Source organism: Anas platyrhynchos, chromosome 4 (genome assembly GCF_047663525.1).
Source record: "Anas platyrhynchos isolate ZD024472 breed Pekin duck chromosome 4, IASCAAS_PekinDuck_T2T, whole genome shotgun sequence".
Taxonomy (NCBI): domain Eukaryota; kingdom Metazoa; phylum Chordata; class Aves; order Anseriformes; family Anatidae; genus Anas; species Anas platyrhynchos.
Genome location: NC_092590.1, coordinates 56,684,303 through 56,699,472, shown reverse-complemented (window position 1 = coordinate 56,699,472; position 15,170 = coordinate 56,684,303). Strand labels below are relative to the sequence as shown.

General features: G+C 40.7%; 1 protein-coding gene and 1 long non-coding RNA gene across 3 annotated transcripts in view; one reads left to right on the top strand and one right to left on the bottom strand.

The window, feature by feature from the left end:
- PGCKA1 (PDCD10 and GCKIII kinases associated 1) overlaps positions 1-8,095 on the top strand; it is a 41,491-nt gene extending 33,396 nt beyond the window's left edge. For both annotated transcript variants that reach the window (XM_027457256.3, XM_027457255.3), the window contains 2 exons: positions 4,809-4,856; positions 5,925-8,095. In XM_027457256.3, coding sequence (XP_027313057.2) covers positions 4,825-4,856; positions 5,925-6,876 — 984 coding nt within the window. In that variant the 5' untranslated portion in view covers positions 4,809-4,824 and the 3' untranslated portion in view covers positions 6,877-8,095. The remainder of the gene's footprint in view (positions 1-4,808; positions 4,857-5,924) is intronic.
- Positions 7,811-14,931, bottom strand: LOC140002497 (uncharacterized). Its single transcript, XR_011809210.1, has 2 exons — positions 13,715-14,931; positions 7,811-11,063 (listed from the first exon to the last, which is right to left on the bottom strand). It is a non-coding gene; the product is annotated as an uncharacterized lncRNA (long non-coding RNA).
- Between the last annotated feature and the right edge of the window lie 239 nt (positions 14,932-15,170).

Here is a 15,170-nt window from a genome sequence, read left to right as displayed (position 1 = left end):
CAGGAAAAAACAGGTTACTTGGCAATCTGGAGTGGGAAATGAGGGAGGAGAGCAAAAAGCTGTAGAAACAGCAAAAGCTCATTAAGAACCAGACTTGGGGAAAGGAAAAAAGGCTTAAGAATGAGCCAGATCAAAGGACATGGAACCAGAATTTATAAACTTGGGAACAAAAATTTCCGCATTTTATAATGAGAGAAAAACACATTTTAATGTGCTCTCTCCTCACCTTTCTGCCTCCACTCCTGGAGGGATTAAAAAAAAATAATAATAATGCTGTGTTATACTTCTGTTCTTTTGAAGAAAAAATTATTATTGGCCTTTTTCTGTTTCCATGTAAACTTCCAAGAATATGGACAAAGGTTGTCAACACATTTTTATCTCTACAATGCGTGCCCTTCCCTTTTCATGCCATTATCATTCACCTTTTGTTTATTTACAACATAGCTACAGTTTAAATAGACAATAGAAGCCGTGTTATTACATAACCTAAAATCAGATACGTTGTGTTTCTCAGACCTGATGAAGCAAAACAGACATCTCTTAAAGCACACTGTGGCTTGTAATGCAAGCTCACATTTGTGAAGTCAGACACCATCCATTCGTGTCATCCCCAGCAAGGTCTCACCCTAAGAAAAGCCCCGTCCCATTCTCCTAGCAGGTGCCAGCAGCAGAACATTTACAGCTTCCTCTTTTTCAGCATGTACTTTACAGACAGGATTGGTGTTCTGCTCTCAGATTAAATCAACCTCCTTAACAGCCATAGCAGCATTTTCCCCCACTGATTTTAAAATAGCTGCTTTTCTATAACATTTTCTTCAAGAAAAATTCACTCTTTCATAACATCGGGTCTTCCCGTCTCTCTCTGAACACTCATTTAGCACACTGCCAAGAAAATACATCTATAGTATCTTTTCATACGGCCAACTCAAGGTCTGCTGGGGTAGCTGGGGAAAACGTACATGCTGCAGGAAGCTGGTGTTCTGAAGAAACTGCTATAAGCTCAGCTTCAGAGACCTTTAGAAGATTCAACAGCTTCTCAAAGCTGAAAAGCAAAAGTTCAATATTGAGCAGAGAGGAAGAATTTAAAGCGAAGCCACCCTCATCCCTTCACCTGAACAGCTCCACTTCTTCCATCTAAATGCTCCAAGTGCAAGTCTTAAAAAAAATAAATAAGTACAATCTGTAAATCTATACTTAACATTTTAGTAGAGATTTAATGCCAAGTGAGGTGCTAATGTTCAGAATTAAGTGACTGTAACAACCACTGAGAAATGTACAGGCTTTTAAGAATTTCCCGATCGAGGAAGAATGATGTTTGTCAGGTTGACCTGAATTCTGAGGATCTAAATGTTAAGGCCAAGCATTTTATTGCCCCTTGAGAGAGACAGCTTTTCTTTTTTTCTTTTTTTTAAAAAAAAAAAAAAACTAAATCCTCAAAGTGTTTTGCAAGGCAGCATTCTGCATCATGTCACATTCATCTGAAAGCATCTTAACAATTTAACAGCACAAAACAACAGAAAATCCAACAGAATAAACATCTTATAGAAAGACAGAGTTGGAACAACATAAAAGGATGCTATGTCATGTTCTAGATGTCTTTTTAAACTCAGTCACAGATAATTATCCATCGCTTGAGCTCTGTAACCCTTTTTTTTTTGTTGCAAATCCGCATAACGTGCTCGATTCAGACTTCTCCAGACAGGAGCTTATCAATACTACTTGTTTGTTAGTGGAACTATGAACCTCACACAATACCAGAGTCTTTAGAACAAGCTACCTAAAACAAAGTAAGTAGGATTAAAGTATGTCTTTTCATGCTATGAAAGCAATTTGTTCCCCAGAATTATTTTCCAACCTTGGCTTGAAAGATTATTATAAATATGGAAAGGCAAGGAGGGCAAAAAACTAACATTGTTTAGACATTGTAGAACTGTATTCTTACTTCAGGGATGTGAAGTAATTTATAAGCATAAAAATGCAGCATAAAATATACCCATATGCTATAACTCATTCATGCCAGAGGACAAATTCAGTTGTAACTAATCAGCTGAAAAGCTTAAATGCAGTAGCTGCAGAGATAATTCAAACAGTAGCTGTAATTAAAAAACACAAACAGGAAAGGGCTTCTTATAAAAATAACAACAGTCATTTCCATATATAATTGCTTTCTGTGAAGATAACAAACATCTTTTCAACAGAATAAAGGACAGCAATTAACACTTCCCAATGGTTAAAACCTATAAGCAACATTCTTCTTAATAGTCATGAAACATTATAAATACCAGCACTAAGTAGGAAATTTGTCAGGGCAAAGATTAAGCAGAAGCAGTGGGATCTGCTCTCAGAGCTGGGCTGCAGATGAACCCGGGCTGGTTTCACCAAACCAGCAACTTTAAAGCAAAGCACCAGGGGCTGTGTGGGCAGATCTGCGGGCTCAAGTGGTGACCGAGAGTGACCAAAATCATCGTTGTTTTACCTGAGCTAGAATAATACTTGCATGCGAGGTATTGACAAATACTTCGACAAATACTTTGACAAATGCGAGGGATGGTAGCAGCTTAGCATATACAGAAAGGGGCTCAACATAAGACATGTACGTTGCCTTTCCCATGAACAGAGATCATGCCGTCACTGTGACTTACCCTAACATGCCAAGACTTGAAGGCTGAGTCTATCAAGGGTTGGTTTTAAGCTGTTTTTGTTCTTCCGGCTTAGAAGCATGCTTAAGCTAGAACTAAAGATGTCAGTCAAAAGCATCAGCATACAGCTTAGCTCAACTGAAGCTTCAAGTCAGTCTTAAAGAAGGGCTATAACTAATTCAGTTTTCAAAACAATCAAAGCAAATTAAGAACTCTGCTTTATCTAGATAAGATGGCTACGTGCCCCAGCTCAAATGAGCCTCGTAGCTTGCCAAACCTGCCCCGGTGCCTCTACGATGCACGCAAGGAGGGCACGGCCACCTCAACTGGTCACTGCACACTCTCTAGACAAAAAACCCTGCATCAGAACTCCTGATAAGATATCGTTGGGGGTGCAACACGGGAGAACACATTTAAGGAAGAGGGAGAAGCAGCCCCAGTCTGAGAGGAAGCAAAGCAGCTGGCACGCAGGCCATCCTGACAGGCACCGAGCTACACCAAGCTGCTTTCTCCTTTATAAAAGTTCCTGCTCCTGGAGAGTTCAGGCACAGAGACAAACAGCATGGGAAGGAGCAGCTGTGTCCTAGCTGAAGCCAGGTGCTGAATATCCAGGCCCAGGAACAAAGGACTTGCCACCAGGCACTATGTTCAATGCCAGCAGCAGAGAAGTCAGATTTTGAGGGCAAAACTGGGACAATAAAATGACAGGGTTTTAGTTTCTGCTAGCGTAATCACTGGTGGGCAGTTTGGGGGAAATCTGAACTGGTACAAATAAATCAATGCTATTTTCCTTTGAATAACTCACTCTAGAAAATACCCACACCTTGTGCCACTGATTTGTCTTATGGAAAGCAAGGCAACAGCAAAGATATGTAAGGTTGTAGAGCATCAAGAGATAAAGAGCGTGAATAATAATGGACAGAGCATTAACAAACTGGCCTGGCTTGATCAACTTGAACTAAGATAGCCCCAACCCATAAAATTAAAAAAAAAATTCTTACAAGGATTTTCAGATATTTAGGTCCATGCCTTCACTTTTAGGTTCATAACATAAAAGTTCAAGGGTCCAAGTTAATTTATTTCTTTCCATAATAAAAGACTGACAGGAACCACATAACAGATAGCTCTCAGCGTCTCATTGGATCCAACAACGAAAAACATATACAGAAAACTTATAAGATAAAGGGATGTAGCACACAAGCAGTTTGACTGCTCTAGTCACACTGTAGTAAAACATAGGTGCACAACACTGTAAGAAAGTGCCCACCCCAGCAACACATCTGTGTCTAAACAGAGGATTAAGAGAGAGATCTACAGCAAGGTCATGCCAGTGCTCAGTAGCTGTCTCTGCAACAGCTCCCAAGTGAGTGGGGACAGCAGTTATTAGGAGTAAATCTGTGGCTTTCCACAGCTCGAGAGCTCTGCATTGTGGTTCCCACCCCTAATTCAAGAAGGATGTCAAAGCATAAGAGATCCAGAGAACAATGACAAGGAGAATCTAAAAACCTGAAATAATGTGAGTACAGGAGTATTTCGACAGATGAGGATTCTTCAGGCTGAGTATCAGAGCTGAAGGTGGCAGTACAGGACCTGTACTACCACAGTACCAGGGCTTGATATTCACTGCCTGCCCCGTACACCAACAGGGAATCAAATAATGCCAGTAAGAGCCAGGTTTGAGTCAAACAAAAGCAGGTGGTTCTTCACACAGGCAAGGTTGAGCAGTGCAGCTCCTCACTAAAGGATGCTGTAGATGCAAGCAATTTACCTGAGTTCAGAAAACAACTAAGACTTGAAACAAATTTATAGAAGATAAATCCATCAATAGTAACCAAATACAAAAAAAAAATGCATTACTCCATCTTAGAAGTCTTCAAATCATAAAGCCGTTGCAGACTAGGAAAACATTCTGGGAGAACACCACTGTCTGCTAAAGAACTCAAATTATTCCCTAAATTCTCCCCCAACTACAGGCCACTGTCAATGCAAGATAGCAAGCTACAAAGACCTTGAATGGTACTGCATCCATTCTTGCATAGGCATGTTTCTTGTTAGCTAATAAAACATTTCTAAACATGAGCATCATTTTCAATGCAATTACCCATGCATTAATTTCATAATGCTTCACTCATCTCCCCTCTCCCTTGCCTTCCCTCTCTCTCTTTTCAGATTAAAGAAAATCCAGATGGGGTGCAGGTGCTGCAAAATGATACAAAGGTACAACAGAGTAAGAGTTGCTTAGACTGAATAAAAGAAAAAACATTAAAACACATTTGTGCTCCTCTACATCTCTGCTCAAATTAAGCCCATTTACAAGGTTTAAGTTTTCCCCAAGTCTACAGTATCTTTAAAGTCAAGCCAGAGCATAGGTATACTGATTTCCCCCGAACGTCCTTATAATTCATTGTAATTGAAGTCTATTTCTATAATTCCCAAGACACAGAAGTGCTGTAAGGCAATGAAAATTCAATTTTATCAACAAGATTTTCCTCACATAGATAGCATAAGCTTCCCCTCAATTCAAGCAGAATGAGGAGCACAGGCTTGCTCAGATCCTCCTGCTCTCCTGAACAATGAACATGAGCTACAGATCCATGCTTCCTTCATAGCTTTTTTATGTCATTAGCTGTGGGAAGAATTGCACACTAAAAGTCTTCCTGATGAGGGAGACTAGATAGTTTTAGAAATAACACTGCAGTCCCACTTGGCAGTTACTCTTCCCCTTGGCCACGTTTCTAGAACAAGTAAGGAAGCGGGAAGAAAATTGGTCCTACAAAAGAAAGGGGAAAGAAAGTAAAGAGAGGCTCTGGAATAAGTCAAGGAACATTTAGGAGCAGAAGGGAAAACTAGGTAAGAACAGAAAGAGGGGACAAATACGGAAAAAGAACAAAAAGACAAGACTTGAGAGGAAGAGTACCAGAAAAAAAAAAAAAGAAAAAAAAAAGAGGTATTTTTGGCAACTATATGAGGGCACATCAATTAATGATATAGATCATTACCTATACGATGACTACTCATTGGCTAATCCATCCTCCAGAGGAAAAAATAAGCAAAGCCAGAAGCATGAACTAACCAGCAAAAGGTTCTGCCATCTTCCTATGCTCCTGGTGAACCTCACTGTAAGGGTCAGTCCCTGTTACTCCCAGGAGATTACAGCATGGCCCAACATGTCCATTCAGCTTAGGCTCCTCAAGACCTCCAGCTAAAAATTAAGCTTAATTTCACTGTTAACAGTAGGAACTTGAAAAACAATTAACATTTCCTCTATTTTTTTCCTTACTCCAGCTATATTTTTGATCCAGAAGAAGTACAGTCACCTGGATGCATTCATGAAGCAAAAAGCTGCAAACGGGATGAGCAAAGCAGCAACAAATTCAAATTCAAACACAATAGTGAAATTCAGGATCACAAAAATGAACTCCAGAAGGATGAGCTAAACGGAACAGAACACAAGAATCGGGTAAATAGCACACAGGGAACCCTCGGGAACCATGGAGGCAATGCTTCTCAAGAGGATGGCCTCGGGAGGTGCCTTGCAAAGCCTGATGTTGCAGTTAATGGTGGCAGCTCGTGTGCTGGAGCACACCCTGGTCTTGGTCCCAACACAAACCCAGTGAAAGAAGCCAGTGAGCAGGGAACCTCCAGCCTCCAGCTGGCAGAGCCTCCTTCAGCCAGCACTAGAGACTTTCATACCCACCTGAATGGCCAAGAGATTGACATAGGAGTAGGCAGCCACAAGAAGGCAGCCTGCAATGAGCCAAACAGTATTCAGGATGGGAAGGCCCAGGCTGCAGAACATAGTGCCTTTCTCAGAGGAACTGCAATGCTGGAGACAAAAAACACCACCATACAACTGCCAGATATAGATTGTCACCAAAACGGCAACAGACTGAGGAACTATGTTGAAAAAGATAGCTTTCCGGTCAACTGTGTGCATTCAGACCAAGTCACCAGGCCTTCAGCCACACAGGTCCAAGGCCTCTGTGTAACGCCACCTTCACACGCAAAGGAAAGCAGTATTGAACCTTTTAAAACTGACTCTGCAGGTTTGAGCAAGGATGTTCTTGATGGTATCACTGCCATGGCTGTGAGTACAGCACTACAGGCACCCCCACACCCCAGTCACAAAGACATCAATGGAGAAATCGAGGAGGAAGATGCAGAAGTAGCAGCAGCACTGGCTGCACTGGAAGCTGCAACTGCAGGCGAAGACCTGGAGGATGATGATGAATACTAGATGAAGGTTGCTTTCCAATACACTGGCTGATATCCAGAATTTATTTCTGGATCTACATGAATGCATGTGTTGTACATGTAGTCAGCTGTTACAAACAGCATATGTAAAAAGAGATGGGACTAAATGTCTGTCCCTTCAGCTGTTTTATACAGCCTTGTAATTCCTACTGCCTGGGATACGCTCTTCTCTACAGGGCCAACCAGGAGGGCAGAGCATCATTCCTTCCACACAGGATATTCTGCTGTATCCCCACCTCACAAGGTCTCATGCAAATGTTTCCTTTAGTTTTGATTTTCATGAGGGTCTGTGCACACCATATGTTCCAGGTTCAGAAAAACTCCATTATTCAAAACTGAACTAGAGAAACTACAGACTTTCATCATGATAGCAATAACAAAATTGGCCCAAAGTTATCTCTGATCTTTAGGATGCAGTGTGAAATGGGGATGGCAGTGTGGCTTGCTCTTCAGCATGGTCTTGGTTCCTTTTGGTTCTACTCCAGATTAAACCCAAATCCGTGCACATACATCTGGGATTGAAACAATAACCCTACCTCTTCTGTTATACCTCCCCTAGACTTAATCTGATACCCAGTGACCTGTTTTAGTTAATTAAAACAGTGGGAGCCTAGTCAAATTCAAGAGTGGGTAACTCATGTGGTTTGATGAGCTGAAGTAGCTCATAAGAACTGCACACATGCTATCAGAAGTGCTGGAGAGGAATCAAAACTCAGTCCTACTGATTGGTAGATTAAAACTATTGTGAAACGACAACCCAAGACCTCTCAACTCTGCTAAATTTTCCAGGCATGTATCACTTGCCCTAAAAAGACAGTTTGCAACCAGGTTGTGTCTCTAGGCTCCCCAGCAAGATGTGCTTTGTTTATATGCAAACAAAGAAGGAATGTGGTCCCATTTCTGACTTGTCTGCAGTCCCTAAACTTACAGCAGCAGAGGGATCGAGCTTACAAGCTGAATTAAATATGAGACCTCAAAATATCAGAGCTGGTATGTCTACCATATCTCTGATCTTCAGACTACTGCATTACTTTTGTTGTATTCCTCGTGGAAAGCAAAAGAGTTAGAGACCAACTTGGTGCTGTCATTTCATCAAAAGTGGGATATTAATGGTTGAAATAGTGCTTAAAACTTTGTACGGAGATTTCACAGTTTCTCAGCCTGTTAAGCACTCAATAAATTTTTTTTAAACTTATGAAAAATTATCTGGTGGCTTTTGTACTTAACGCATATTCTGATTATACAACAGTTACGTAAAAGAAATATTCATTAGATATATAAAAAGCATCAACTATGTATTTGCCAACAGTATATGCTGAATGCTGGTCTGACCATTAACACTTACGTGAGTGTTAAAGAACTGCATTTTAAGTAATGAGTAAATATTTAAATTATTTGTTTAAATGCAGATTCCCTCTTTTTCATCCAAACACTGCAAGATGAAACAAAGATCTCTATTCCTCTTAACATAAATGATACTCCTAAGTGCAACTGAAGAACTATTTCTCTTGAAGCTGAGACTTTAAAGTCAGCAACAGACTAAAATGTCACCACATTTCACCTTCAAAATAAAGCTTTCTATGTCAAGAATCACAGTACGGTTTACCATCTGATTTTCCTCTGCCCTTTTCCTCCCTTTTCAGTGGGAGTTATCTGTACAACTGTGATTTTTAAAAATACACGAGTAGTAAATCACCATGCAGATCCCAAACGGATCCATGAGGCTGAGAAGCAACGTTAAGTACCAGCTTTTAGTAGGCAGTCCTAAGCATTTTCATGTACACCAAAGGACAGCAGAAGACTACCAGCATGTTGCATTCTCAGAATGACAAAGCCACGGCCACCAGGCCAAGGGGGACCCAGTGGACACTTCCCTTATGTCTTCTTGCTCGGCTTGGATCAGATCCACCTCCAGCACTCCCAGCACATCTTTTTTTTTTTTTTTTTTTCTTCAAGTACAGATTCTCCAAGGTTGAAAGAGGAAACCCCGTCCTCCCCTTGGCCACCCCAGCCCCTCACAGTCATGCCAAGACAGAGAGGTGGCAGGGACAGGTTGCCAGGACAAAGGGAAACAACTCAACAGCACCACAGGCTGCCATGTGCCCTCCCTGAGGGCACCACCAGGCCTGAGAACAGGCCCCAGGCCTGCCACACTGTGACATGAATCTTAAAGTGTTATTTAAGCAAAAAAATAAAGAGAAGTTTCTTATCTTGCTGCCCAGGAACTAAAGTAAAGCAAACCCATGAGGGATGGTCAAACCAAAACCAGCTCCCCAGACATGCCAGACCACGCTTCTCCACCAGGGCCAATGCCCATTAGCGCAGGGCACTGCACTTGCATCCTCCGCCAGAGGCCAGCCAGGCCATAAATACCCTATTTCTTGTGGGCCAAATTCCCATTGCTCACAGGGATGAAATGCAGTGTGAAATGAGTATATTCATTGCATGGAAAATAACCAGCAAATGTTCCTCCTCACCAAGAATGTCAGCACAGCACCTGCATCCCTCAAGTCTGTAGGATATGGAAAGCTTTCCTAAAAGGAAAATGAGGGATCACCAACATTCAGGCTTCCTTATCTCCTATTTAACAGTATGCAGGTGATTACATGATATATTAAAAGCATATGTATATAGTTTTATTTCCCTTCTGCTCCACCACTTCACAGTTGAAATTGGCCAGAACCCCTAGCCACTGCTTACATTACGGTATGCTCATCACAGTAAGCATGCAAAAGAATCAGTTCTTTCAGAAATAATTTTTAAATTCCACAATTTTCTCTATTATTGATCAGCTTTTAATAATATCAGAACCAAGCCTTATTCAGTCTTCTCAGATGATGACAAAAAGAAACGTGAACGCTGCCAGCTTGAACAAGCCATTTGGCTTTTGAACACTTAGGTCAGACAATTGTGAAAATCAAGTTTAATATCTTGAGAACACAGAAAGTAACCAAAAAGTTTCTGGAATCTAGAATAAACCATGTATGTAAAGACTTCTCTCAGAAACTACACAAGTATTCCTAAATAATGCCAACCAGAATGGAAGACAGCCCAGTGTACCCAACTCAAGGAAGTGAATTGATTTAACCCCTACAGAAAACATTATGGGGCAAGTTCATTTACAGAGCAGCAAGAGAAACTGAAGTGATACTATGGAATTCTTCAATTCAGCAAACAGGATCATAACAGGAAAGCAAAAACCTGGAAATAAATAAATTCCACACAGATGTTTATTATTATTATTATTTTAAAGAACTAAGGCAATTGGTTGGTGAAACGTTGCTATGGAGACTCTCCATTAAAAATTAAAGTCCAGAAATAGAAAGTCTATTTGCTAAAAGACACTTCAGATATGATTACTTTAATCTAAAAACGTGAATTCTTATCATCATGTAAATCATGAAAGAAGAAAACATCGACTTAAAAATCTGAAATCAATCCTGCCCTTGTGTTGTATGTGCAGTTTTAGTTTCCTAAATGTGATTTAATTTTCCATAAGATTAAATCTTGCTGATGTACCACATTTTGCTAAGTCAGAATACAATATATCAACATTTATTAGGGTCCGTGTATATGGCATTTCATACATTTATTCAAATGCCTAAGTTGGACGTTTTAATTGCGTTGAAATGATTTCTGTTAACATTTTATCTTGAACTGTGACACCCCTCCTTGCACGGAGATGGAAATTGGAATCTAAATTGCACAAGAGTAGCAATTAAAAAATAAATATATTAGAACTTCTTTAACGTGCTGAGTAAACAAGAAAGTATATTTATCGAAGGCGTTCTACATGGAAAAAAAAATTATTTTTAAAGGAATTGTTATCAACAGAATTGTTTGAGACACTGTGTCCTGGGTCTTAGTGCACCTGTATCTCATACGGTATTTAGGACTGAGAAGAAGCAGGTTAAAGATTTTCACTGGTCTTTCCAACAAGAACCGTCTTTGGCAAAGGATTTTTTTTTCTTAGTATCGTGAAATCAAAGTAGAAACTCACCAGCAACTTCCCTGGACAGGCTTTCCAAACTTCATACACAGCCAGACAACTCAATTTCAGGACTCTTTCCGCAGTAACAACTTCACTTGGGGTCTTGGGGAAATTTGTTTTTAAACTTTCCTTCATTTTGAACCTTCACAGTCACTTTCTAGACTTCAGATCAGGCAACCCTTGAACAAATTGGAAAACCAGGAAATACTCAGTCTGCACCTACAGATTATACTCGTGTCAGCTACTACTGAGCGAGTAGTGTTCTAGCTGCTTTGGGACTTTTTCAATTTCAAGCAACAAGATGCTGAAATTCTGAAAAACGCTAGATGCACACCATGGATTCTCTAAGAAATTGATATCGATTACAGCAATGTCATGTCTCAACACAAGCAGTTAATTCATTTTTGTTAAATAGTTTTAGATTTTTTAAACACAGTTTAACCCAGCTCTTGGGGAGCGAAAAACTTACTGCCTCAACTCCTTGACCCATTCTCCCATCCCTCCCTTTCTGTAGTAGAGAAGAGCAATATTCTCGTGTACGCCTTCATACAGGGAACAGGATTATCTCAATGAATCTGGAAAGATGATAGATATCTCTAATTTGTTTTTAACCCAGTTCCTGAAGTACAGCTCACAAGCAGTCATCTCACAGCCATCACCATGAACAAAACTGCGTGGAGGTTGCACCATTCCCTGCTCTGAATTGCAAGTGAAATGACTACAGATCAAACAGGACTTGACAGGTTTTTGCTGTACTTCACACCTCTATTCCATACTAACAAAAAAAAAAAAAAAAAAAAAAAAAAAAAAAACACATTTTATTCTGTAGCAAAACCAACAAAACAAGTCTTTCAGGAAATACACGATCCCGATATTACGTCAGGTGGCAGATGACTTAACAAAAAGTACTGAACCAACCCCACAATAAAACCATGTCACACAAAGATTGCAAATTTAATTTGTTTGCTCACCGAGCTCGCTGCTATTTACTGAGCCAGAGATTAGCTTCATTTTTATGAGGCTGCAGAAGCAGAACAAGGCGAGCCTCTCATCTTAACCTCAAGGATGGCCAGATTTCCAATAGTCTGTGCCCACATATGCTCTCCCCAGCTTTTAACACTCGGAGCTGTACCATGAGACAGCAAGTAAGTTACTGAGACTTACCTGAAATGAGAGGAAGGTAAGCAGAGGCAATGCAAGTGAGTACTAGGACCGACATGAATGTATCAATGAGATGAAAATACTGTTAAGTTTTAATGACAAACTATAGGGATTTGGCCAAGAATCTTCTGGAATTGATAACACAGGTTGCTTCCATTTCTCATCTAAAGGTTGATATCTAAATAAAGCTTTATTTTCCTCTAGTTCTCACTTGAGAACGAATTGCAGCAATAAGATGGTATCAAATGACTATAGGATCATTCATCAATTAGCCTCTCCATACAATCTTCAGGAAAAAAAAAATCCACACAGATCTCAGCATTTCTAATACAGGATATGTTATATGAAAAGACCTTGCTGTGGCCAAAACTGGTACAAGTTTCTTCACAATGCCTATCTCCCCCACCCCCAATTCCACCTCCAAGACTGAGGAAATATTACACGTTTTTAACCCAACAAGTTTCAGTTTAGTAGATAAAAGTGATACAGAGGTTACTCTAACAAGTATTCAGCCTATTTTACCAGAACAATGCCTCTGTCTGATTTTGGTTATTGTTAATTTCTAGTGATTAATCTCCTGTTTATACGGACTTGCGTATGAAACGCATTCAGCTAGCATCTTCAAAAAAGAAAAGACCCAACATTAATCAAAATAAAAATAAATACACAGATTCCACCCCAATTGCAAATTACTTTTCCAGAGTCATGCGTTCACGTTAATTAGCAGCTGATGCGTGCCGCTATTGTTTTGACATAAGCCACGCGGATCCTGTTCTCGCCCATCACTTTGATTAAAAATTTGGCTTCGGGAGATGTTACGTTGTTCCTCTCAATAATTACAGCAGCCACTTCCCGGCTGACTCCAGCCCCAGGGATGGGGACAGGGACAGGGCTGCCACCAGCCAAGGCCACCCTGTTCCTGGGGCACAAGAGACCCAGGCACTCAGCCCTGGGAAAGCAAAATGCAATTGCTGAGGTACCACTGATTAAATTAGAGCTTTTTGTTGCTGTGGTGTTTAACACTTAAACACACTCCAGAAAGTTTTCTGGGATTGTCAATAAAAACGTCAATAGCTCCCTCTGCTGCCAACAAATACATATTTCAGCTGCTCTACCCCAAACCTGCTCCCTGCTTACAGACCATCACACTCCTGCCCATATCCCTCCGTACATCTCCACAGAGCAAAAACCTTGAAAAACAGAAACTGATATACACTACATGGGTATTTTCACACTCTCCTAAAGCTGTTGCTTTTAAAGGATAGTTATCTTGAATGTAAGTCAAGATGCTGAAGGCCACTACTTTTACATATTCACTACTTTTCAGTGATGATTTCACAATATCTTATTCCATGCAAACATCACACTGTATTACCTGGAGAGAGGAAAGGAGGAACCAAGAGTAGTGGATATTTAAAACAACAAAAACTAATCACAGATCAACTGATTGCACATGGACTACGTACACTAGTGACTCCCCAAGCATTTAGTCAACCAAAAGCACTGATGGTGCTTTAAGCCCCTCTAAGCACATAACAGGCATCTGTGAACTCTGTGCTAAGGCCCATTCCTCATCACAGGTAACTTGGTATTTCTAACCCAAGCTCACCACCGAAACACATCGCCAACCCACACCCCAGTGCTCCCAAATAACTGAGAAGTCACTCACTCCCTCCAGCAGTTCCCAAGCCTTGGCAGTACGTCTCTTCACAGGCGTCCGCCATCTTCCAGCGCTACAGGCCCAGGGGCTCTCCTGCCTTCTCTTCTCTGCTCTGAGGGTTAGGAGAGCAGGCTCCTACTGTCCCAAACTGCTCAGCTGTTTTCCCCCCATCCTCCTTGCTCCAACCTTACATGCCCTTTTATTAATTTTGCCTCAGCAGATGATCTAACACAGCTCCTAGGCTGACGGGGTGCCTTGTGGCTCTGTGGAGGGGCAGTTCAAAAATCCAGTCAGCCCTGCCACAGGTGGTGCTTCTTACACAGCAAGGGGAAGAAACGGTGCATCCAGAGCAAGAGATGAAAACACCTTGTGGCAAGAGGAAATGACTGGTGCTACTTCATTGTACATGCACAACAAATGAAGAAAAAAATGATACAGAAAACAAGAAAAAAGAAATGGAAATTTCATCTAACATCTGTAGAAGATAGCCAGTACCTTGAGCCTAACTTCAAGCAAAACTCCCAAACACACGACTTCACAAAACATTAGGAAAAGAAAAAAACGTTTAGAGTTTTAGATTTTATCTAGCCAAACCCCATGCTTTGTTCGTTAATATTAGATAGCCAGAGCTTAATCACTCTGTACCAAGTTTCCTTGTTTATTCATTAGCAGTAGTATTACATGCCTAGCCAGGAAAAGGAAAGAAGAGCCCTGAAGTGCAGAAACCCCGGTTTAGATAGATACAAGTTGATTTGCACTGCAAAGCACCTGCAGAGCACAGGTGGGAGTATTCAACATCCATTACACATCCAGGAAACTTAACTCCTTAGAAGAAACAGATGCTCATGTTCCACCCCAGTAGGCATCAGCATTATCAAACCAGAATAAAACTGTTTCCTCCTTTCAACATGAAACTAGAACTTTTAGAAAGAAGGCACTTTTAAAACCACATCATTTTGTAGCAGTATGCAGTGAAGTACCAGCTCAATTTATGTTGAAAAACTGACACTTTTTTTACAGTCTTTTCCCATCACACTGTCCACACCCATCTCCCCATCTGTCTTTCAGTCTGACTCTACCACCCAGCCACATCTCCCTCCCCAAGCCTAGGAGAGGCCCCAGCTGTGTGCACACTTCAGAACAGGAGCAGCCCAGGGTTAGCTTCCACAGAAAGTACACAGATAAAAAAAACTACCCATAGATTCAGAAAAAAGCTGAAAGACACCCATGCTTTCACTTTGCCTTTTTTTTTTTTTTTTTTTTTTTTTTAAAATGAGACAAGCTGGATGAAGTTACATTGCCTTTCCACATAGGAAAAAAAAAAACAGTCATCAGTACAGGGATCTTATGAGGTACCAATTTTATCAAAGTTTCTGTACCTGGGAAAAACAGGGAAAGAGCTGAGAAAGACCAAATGAAGAGCTACCAAGTACACTACAGTACAACATTCAACTGAGTGTTGGTT